Source organism: Sminthopsis crassicaudata, chromosome 1 (genome assembly GCF_048593235.1).
Source record: "Sminthopsis crassicaudata isolate SCR6 chromosome 1, ASM4859323v1, whole genome shotgun sequence".
Classification (NCBI taxonomy): domain Eukaryota; kingdom Metazoa; phylum Chordata; class Mammalia; order Dasyuromorphia; family Dasyuridae; genus Sminthopsis; species Sminthopsis crassicaudata.
Window position 1 is genome coordinate 398027384 of NC_133617.1, and position 9475 is coordinate 398036858.

The 9475-nt window shown below is 35.9% G+C and overlaps 1 protein-coding gene across 1 annotated transcript; it reads left to right on the forward strand.

Moving 5' to 3' along the window:
- The first annotated feature begins 3484 nt into the window (after window positions 1-3484).
- Window positions 3485-4423, forward strand: OR2C1 (olfactory receptor family 2 subfamily C member 1). The gene has a single exon (XM_074279959.1). It carries the CDS (start codon window positions 3485-3487, stop codon window positions 4421-4423), a length of 939 nt encoding a protein of 312 aa, XP_074136060.1.
- The last annotated feature ends 5052 nt before the right edge of the window (window positions 4424-9475 follow it).

Sequence of the window (9475 nt, forward strand, 5' to 3'; positions counted from 1 at the left end):
TCTGATTTAATTTTATATGCAAGGTAGTCAGACAAGTAAATAAAGTAAATGAATTGTAAGGAGCACAAAAGTTAATTGCTTGTATTAAGACAGAGGAGCAGGGATGCAAAGAATCAAACCAAAAAATAATCCAAAAACTCATCTAGAATCTAGAGTATAGTATCTATTTGTTAATCTAGTTTATCTACATATATATATATATATATATGTATATATATATATAAAACATTTATTTTATATGGTTTCCTTTCCTAATCACATATTGCTCAAGCTAATATTAAAATGAGTTTATATTTATAAATCTTGCACTATCAGGAAGGAAAAGAAAATGTAAATATCTATCTACATATAGATTTGTATGTGTACATTTTAAATCATTTTCCTGATTGTGTGCTACTAAGGCTAATATTAAAGTTATATTTAAAGATTCAAAACCTGACTCTCAATTCTGATATTCTTACATCAATGGGAGAACACATGTTCATTTTATCCAATATTAAAAAATCCCATGACTTTTCTAAAGGACAGAAATTACTTAAGAGCCAGGTACCCTCAAATTACAGAATTATTTTCAATCAGTTATACAAGTAAAAGGTTGAGAGGGCTAAGGGAGTAAATGGAAAAGTTGGGGTCAATCACATTCCTGTGTGGTGTCACAAGTGCTCCAGGATGCACTCCGGAGTTAATCTTCGCACTATAAACCCTTCATGGGGAAAATTCAGATGATGGACTATTCATTGGTTTCTGATGGGCTTTTAGTTTCTTTTGTTAGGATGTCAGATTAGACTTGGGTTTGATGGGGAGCAAGAATAGGATATTGTGGTCCATAATTAGAAAAGGGTAATATTTTTATTTCATTAGAACCTAAAAATTGTCATACGGGTTAGCTCCATGACCTATGTAGCCCTTGACTCTATCTCAGGTAAAGGGACAGTATAGGGTTACATTATCCTTGTCCTCTATCATTTCAAAAAGAAGACTAAAGATGTCGTTCCAACAATCTAGTTTTCCTGAATGATTATAATTATTATCCATGAATTCACATAAATACTTCTTGAAATGGTTTACGTTTTCAGCCTATATCATCTCTTGGGAAAAATTCCATAACTTTATTCATTGTTATGCAGCAAAGTAGGCTTTCTTTTGATTGATCCTGTTCATATGTATCTCCTTTGCATTCCTTCATTCTAATATTCTGGGATTTGGTAGAAAAAGTTTTAGGATGACATCCTATTCCATTTCTTTTTTTTTTTTTTCTTTTTTTCCGAGATTGGGGTTAAGTGACTTGCCCAGGATCACACAGCTAGGAAGTGTTAAGTGTCTGAAACCAGATTTGAACTCGGGTCCTCCTGAATTCAAGGCTGGTGCTCTATCTACTACACCACCTAGCTGTCCCCCCCCCCCCCATTTCTTTTTGTTTTATTGACTTTAAAGATTTCTCTTTCTCAAGCTTTAGCATTCTGGATTGTCTTTATCTTTTAAATTTGTCTTCATATAATGGCATTATTCTTTCCTCCATTTCTTAAGTCTTAGAATTCCAGAATCCCAGAGGTAGAAGGTGTTTAGAAACTCTATTACTCAAGGTCATGTAGCCTAGGGTCCCCTGTACTCCCTTTTCTTTGACACAACTTTTCCCCAAAGAATAAGAAGACCTCAAAAAACAACTAATCTAGCTTTCTGGTATGAGATTAAAACTCATTCTCCTCACTGCTCTTTAGTGCTAGTATAAATACTCTGGGGAGAAGAGTAGAGGAACATGACATTAGGATCCAGGTTCCCACATACAGTCCCTCTCAGATCACAAGTCAAATTTACCCTTCTTACCTTTTCACTCATTTTCACTTCTTTTGTGTTCATGGAATCCTATCTTTACTCATTTGCTTTCTGCTCACTTTCTCCAAATTCCTTTTATCAAAATCATTTCCATATTATAACACATTCATTTATTTAGTACAACTCGTTTATCCTACAAATTCAGTACTAATGTACTTTCATTCACAATAGTAGTTAATAATTTTTATAGTGCTATAAGTTTTGTAAAGCATTTTACTAATATTACCTTGTTTTATCCTGGGAGGTATATGCTATTATTATCCCACTTCACAAAATGAGGAAACTGACCCAGAGATTATGTGACTTGTCCAGGATCACATAGCTAGTAAATGTCTAAGGCTGATTTAAACTCGCATCTTCTCTAATCATTGCACACCTAACTACTTCTGACCATAAATACTAAGTCTGCATCCATACCTCTTCCTTCACATCTCTCAGGTCCAAGAGATCAGTACTAGTCCCAAACAGTCTTCCTGATGCTTTTATTTATTTATTCTTTTTTTGGTGAGCAGTTGGGGTTAAGTGACTTGCACAGGATCACACAACTAGTAAGTGTTAAGTGTCTGAGGCTGGGTTTAAACTCAGGTTCTCTTGAATTCAGGGCTGCTCTGCCATCTACTTGCCCTCCTCATGCTTTTAAATAGGTCCAGAGCTATCTGTCCCTGTAACCTCAAGTACATAGCTATTTTTCCTTTCTCAAACTAACTCCCTAGTATGGAGCTTTTTTTTTTTTTTTTTTTTTTTTTTTTTTTTGAGTAATCATTCTCTACACCACTAAGAAGACCTTTATGCAAACATTCCAAGCTTAAAACCCATGGGTCCATTTCTGAACATCTGACAGAAGAGATTTCAAATGTTATCTAAATCAGTCTACTACACCTAAAGCATGAATTCTCTCTACAATATTTGTAAGAATTTGTTACTCAGGAGCCACTTGAAGTCCTCTAAGTGGTGAAGAACTCAATATACTTATTCTCCTGCATGCTCACAGATATCTATTCCATTTTTGGACATCTCCAAGTACTAGGAAACTTTTTAGTAAGTTGAACTTGAATTAAGCTCACTATAACTTTCTAGTTTTGCCTTTTGGACCCAAATAAAACAAGTCAAATAGATTTTCCATCTGATACTCCCACAATTTAAAGACAATTATCATAGCAATCTCTGCCCATCTTCTCTACTGCAGGCTACATATTCCTAATTTTTTCACCCAGTCTTCATACAGCATGGTTTTGAGTTCCTTTCACCATCTTGGCTGTCTTTATTCTTTAATTTGTCCTAACAGCTCATAGTTTCTCTTCTGGTGGTTCCTTGTTTATCGGGAAATTCTTAGTGATTTTGGTAACAGTAAAGATAGATTTGGCATTGGCAAAACCAATCAATAGATGCCCATGAGCCAGAAAACCCATGAAACAATCTTTAATCCTTCTTTCCTCTTCTCTCTTCTCTTTTTTCCCCCTCCTCTCTTACCTTTTGTCCTTTCCTTTCTTCTCTCTTTTTTTTTTTCCCCCTGATCTTATCTTTTCTGAAGACCTGACATTGAGGAAATTAATCTTGTCCAACAAGTTTACACTCTTACTTACTGCTCTCTTGACTCTTTTCTCAGTCTAGTAACTTTTCTCTCTTCTTTAGGGGCACAAGGTAGCCAGTGATGGGAGGAGCTAACCACAGCTCCTTTAAAGGTTTCATCCTGATGGGTGTCTCTGACCATCCCCAGCTGGAGATGATCTTATTTGTCGCTATCCTGTTCTCCTACATGTTAACCTTGGTGGGCAACTTGACTATTATCTTAGTATCACGCCTGGATGCCCGGCTTCACACACCCATGTATTTTTTCCTCAGTAACCTCTCTTCACTTGACCTTGCCTTTACCACAAGCTCAGTCCCTCAAATGCTGTTGAATTTGTGGGGCCCTGACAAAACCATCAGCTATGATGGCTGTATAATCCAACTATACGTCTTCCTTTGGCTGGGGGCCACTGAGTGCATCCTGTTGGTTGTGATGGCCTTTGACCGCTATGTAGCTGTGTGCAGACCCCTACACTACATGGTCATCATGAACCCTCGGCTTTGCTGGAAGCTAGCTGCTATTGCGTGGGTAGGTGGCCTGGGAAACTCCCTAATTCAGTCAACGTTTACTCTGCAGCTCCCACTGTGTGGACGCCGGGAAGTTGATAATTTTCTCTGTGAAGTGCCAGCTCTAATAAAGTTGGCCTGTGGGGACACAAGCCTCAATGAGGCTGTACTCAATGGCGTATGTGCCTTCTTCACTGCAGTGCCCCTGAGCATCATCCTCATTTCCTATGGCTACATTGCCCAGGCTGTCCTGAAGATTCATTCTGCTGAAGGCCGGCGTAAGGCTTTCAATACTTGTGGCTCCCATTTGATAGTAGTATTCCTCTTCTATGGTTCAGCCATTTATGCTTACCTACTGCCAGCCAAGAATAGTTCTCAGGACCGGGGCAAATTCATCTCTCTGTTTTATTCAGTAGTTACACCTATGGTGAATCCCCTAATCTATACTCTGCGGAACAAGGAGGTGAAGAGGGCACTAAGGAAATTGTTGGGGAAAGGGAGAGAGGAACAGTGAAGGAAGGGGAGGAATGGGCTACCATATCTTTCCTGTTTGTTCTCTTTCTCTTTTCCCCCTTCCCTCACTCCCTCTTTGATTCTCTCTGTTCCTGTCTCTGTGTCTCTGAACCTCTCTCATAGATCTACATTAGTAATAATCATTATTCCTTTATTCTAAATAAACTAATGTCCCTAGTGGAAAGAGGAACTTGCTATATATTTATTAATGTTACTCTGCCTAAAAGGTATACACACTAAGTTTGCCTTCATATCTCAAAGTTAAAAAGCTTCCCTACAAGGCTAAGAAATTGGTATCTGATTAGCATTATTTGATAATTTTCCACTTAGTGATGAAAAATAGGCAGTGGGATACAGATTATAAAGCCAGAAGCTTTCACTTCTCAGAAGTTATTAGTCTACTATGGATCTAATTTCCATTTCTCTTTCTTTCTATTTCAATCTATATTATTGTTATTATTATTCTTCACATCTCAAATGAGATATGTGTAAAATGTTTTGTAAATCTTATAGTGATGTACAAATGTTAGCTATTATTATTATTATTATTATTAAAACAGAAGTTTTTTGATTTGTTTGCTTTTCAAAGTGCTTTCAAACTTATTATCTGATTTGGTTCAGTACCAGTAAAGATGATGATTTCATAGATGGTAGTATCTCTTTCCAGATACAGATCACTCTTTTCTGTCATTCTGTAGATAGTATAGTCTTTCTGAAGTGCTGTATCTAAAAAACAAAACAAAACAAAAAATTAGTAATCATCACCCAATGACCAGCTTTTAGGTGATGAACCTCTCTACAATTAAGTAGATTGGGTTTTTGATTACAGACATTTAGATTGTTATCAAACTTGCCCTTGAAGGCTTTCAAATCTGGTAGCATTTATCTCTCTCAGCTTCTGTTCTGCAGTCACAGCCTCAAAATACAGGGTTATTTCTGGGCCACATGAGACTTTGAAGTAGGGATTTCATGGAGTACAAGTATAATTCTTATCCATCAGTTGTAGAATATTTATATGTCTGAAATTTGTATGTCTGAGTCTATATGAAATCTACACTTCTGAAATTATATCATCTTTATGTCCATATCCATCTCTTCATGTCAATTTATCCATTCAGTTTTTCATTTACATGTCTCTATCCTCTCTCTTCTGCCTTTCACTTTTTTACTTTTTTCGACCTCATGTAATTTTTAATGATAAATGGAGATGGGGGAGGGAGGATTGTTCACTCCTCCAGTCTAAACAAACTAATGTTCCTAACAGAAAGAGGAACTTACTACATGTTTATTAATGTTACTTTGCCTGAAAAATATAGACACCCAGTTTGCATCAGCCTTCGTATTTTGATCTGGCTAATGAGTCACACTGCTGTGTGGAACTTTTCCAAACAAGACAAGAAAAAACACACACACACACACACACACACACGCACACACACAAACCATACATACATCAGGCTCAAAGAAAATGCAAAGGGTTTTTTTTGTTTTTTTGTTTTTTTTAAGATCCTGGAGTCATTTTCCTTTCCTTTAACATGTAGAATTTCACTTCCACAGATCCTGGAAGTGGGCATGTGCCAAGTCAACTTAACAGCATGTTAGTGTGGGAAATACAATGCCAAAATGTATATTTGCAAATCTAATTGGAATTACCAGAGAAAACTAAGCAATATATACTCTCCTCAGGTAGGTGACTCAAGTCAGGATAAAAAAATTTCTTGATGATTGCACAATCAGAGAAAAGGATTTTCAATAAGGTTTTAGGTATAATTTTTTTAGCACTATTGTTGAGCCTTATAAGTTCACTCTTCATCACTATAAGAACTATTTTTGCCAAATAACCATTTTCACTTAATTAATCAGGGTCACTGTGCTCTTCAAATAGTGCCTGGTGGATGGTAACATTTTTCTCTCTTAAACTCTCCCTTTTCTGTATTTCCACATTCACCTATTTTGTCAACCAAGTTTTTTGATCGCATCATTTTATATTGTTGTTACTCCAATTGTAAATCTATCTTACAATCTAGTTTGTTTTCCCATCCGTTAAAAATACTTTTATTAATCTTCCTGGATACAATCCTTCTCTTCAACATCCTCCCATTCCCCTCTCTTGTGAATCTTTCTATGTCACAAAGAAAAACAATTAAGCAAAAACAACATACACAGTAGCCACATGTAACATGTAACACTCTATACTCAGACCTCTTTCTCTAACATTCCATGTTCTAACTCTCCCAGTGCTATCATTCTGTTCTAATATTTGTGAGTAACAAAGCTGGAAGGGTATTGTCCCAATAGAATAATTTAATTGTGTCTGACAATACAATTTTTCTTAGAAAGGAGATTCCTCTGTTTAAGAAAGAGATTCTCTTTATGAATCAGTATTTAGTAAGACTCACAGAGGATACTGTCTGTATTGACCTCTCTTTTGAGTAACTTAACAAATAGTTTATACCTATCTAATAATGCCAAAATTATCTGCATGGTTTTTTCTCAATAATGCCTTTATCCTCCAAATCAATTGGGGTTTATGAAGTTCTTCATTAATTCCATAGCACCAGTCTTCTAACAACTATGAAATTATTTCTGTAGTCCATCCTTAAAATGCAATACAAATTAGGCAACCGTACTTGCAAGGGGAGGTAGCCCTGTATTCAGTATTGCTTCTAAGAAATATGTAGTTAATCAAGAGAAGCACTGCTCTCCCTATGTAATCATTGTATTAAAGACTCTCATGGTACTGAGGACAGGGGTTCACTTTGAGGGATTTCTTTTTTTTTTTTTTTTAAACTTCTTTTGTATTCTATGCCCCTATCCAGTAAGTCTAAGAAAACTTGGATTAGAAGATTGGTTAGGGAAATTCCCTGATCAGCTTGATAATTTTAAAGAGTGACAAGCATTTGACTGAGACTTTGATTGCATTAATTGGGGATAAATTGGTTGGCTTCCAGTCTCTTGTAGGTTTGCCGCTGAATCTATTAAAAGAAGGGAGTTAGCCCTTTTTGCTCTCTTTCTTTCATTTTTCAGATATATCTAGACCAATCAGAGACCTGAGAGCAGATTTTGACAGATCATTTGTCAGAATGTCTGACACTCTACCACTAATCCACAAACAGTAGTGACCAAGGGCAGAAATAAAGCAGCAAAGGCCAAGTTCCTGGACTCAGAGTGCCTAGACCTAACCTTGGAGAAGCAGCAGCATATAGATGTTGAACACAAGGCCCTAGAAAATACATGGTCAAAAAGTGGAAATTCCTGAATTCCAGGAAATTTATGAAGCTCAGATTCCCAACTTCCTGAAAAAAGAGAGAATTCCTAAGCAGTGCCAACTTTGGGGTTGGCTTAGTAGCAACCTTAAATTTGAGTGTTCAGGATCCAGACTTCTTTCAAAAGAAGGGGGAGTTTGTAGGCAGCCCTCTCTTATTTGGATGAATGGATATAAGCAAAAAATCAAAAGAGCAATAGGGGAATAAAGTCACAAGACACAGGTGCTCAAGACTTGACTATTCCTATGAGTTAATTGGTCAATATAAATTCTCTCTGACAGGGTTGATTCTTTAGCAATTCCAAGTTCATTTTCCCTTCTATAAGGAGTCCAAAACACAATGTGATGATAGGAGGGACATGAGGAACCAAATAAAGATAACGGGCCAAAGTTGGATTCATTGGAAAAGTAGAAAAATTGTATTATTAGGGGCTATTTACCGTAAGTTCTAATGTTAGGTAAAATTAAGATTGTTATATATCTAATAAATGTATCATTTCCTTGCATGATTATTTTATTCATATCTGTAGAAACTAAATGTGAATTATTGGAGCTACATTTGAAATTTTCCTGAAGAGATTTCTGGGTAGGGGCAAAACAAATCAAAGAAATGTTTGAAGAAGCCCCAAAAATTGAATAAAATTTGTGTTATCCTAAAGTGCAGGGTACAAGAACCACAGGTTACATATATTAAGTATGGAAGGTAAGCTAAGGCTTGGTGCTGCTCTTTTATATTGAAGTTCCCATTGCTCAGAACCAGTTTTGCTGGAATTTTTCTATTGTTCTGTTGCAATTTCTGAAGTTCCCTTTTGACTCAGCAAGAAAATTCAGTCAGTGCTTTTTCCACTGCATCAAGTGCCTCCCAAGGTCCCTGCTAGTTCTAACATTCTATTAGGCATATGCTACCCATGTATGTCTATTCACATATATTGTCTAAATATATCTCATGGAAGATATTGCCTTCTAATCTGTCCACCTCTCTCCAAAAGAGACTTTGATTCCTGCCTTGGTGGGAGCAGAAATGTTCTCAAGGCTGGCTGTTTTGTTCTCTGTTCTTTGACTGGGATATTAGAATTAGAATCATATCTGTCTGCTCTCATAAACATGGATAGTTTAGTTTACTTTGACTCAAAACATCCTTCCCCCCACAAAAGTCTTGCAAGTTGTTTTATTAAAGAAGATAATTTAGTTTTAATTTAATTTAATTTAAAATCTCACCAAATATAGTTTTTAGAAAAGACCATCACCTGCAACAAGAAAATTGGATTTACACACATATATTGTATCTAGGTTATACTGTAACACATGTAAAAAGTATGGGATTGCCTGTCATCTAGGGGAGAGAGTAGAGGGAGGAAAAATTTGGAAAAATGAATACAAGGGATAATGTTATAAAAAAAATTACTCATGCATATATATTGTCAAAAAAAATTTATAATTATAAAATTAATAAAAAAATAATGAGTATAAATATACCCATTCATCCAAGCAAATAGCAAAAAGAAATCCAAGAGCATTACAGATTAGAATATATTTTTTAAAATGGATACTTTAAATGCAAATGAGAGGAAAACTCAGCTCAGGCAAGAGATAGACCCTAATTCATCCAAAGACAAATGACTCCGTTTCCAAGAAAACAAGTTGTAAATTATTATTGAGGAGCTCCTTCTATCCCTCATATGTCACATCACATTCAGCATTCTCTCTACCAATTCAGTCACATATTTACAGTTTATGAAATACCTCAGGCATAGATTGAAAATTAGGGTGTATTGTATGATTCATTTT

Bases quoted from the DNA above. Each gene is read 5' to 3' on its own strand.
- OR2C1 (XM_074279959.1), top strand. From the start codon at position 3,485: ATGGGAGGAGCTAACCACAGCTCCTTTAAAGGTTTCATCCTGATGGGT.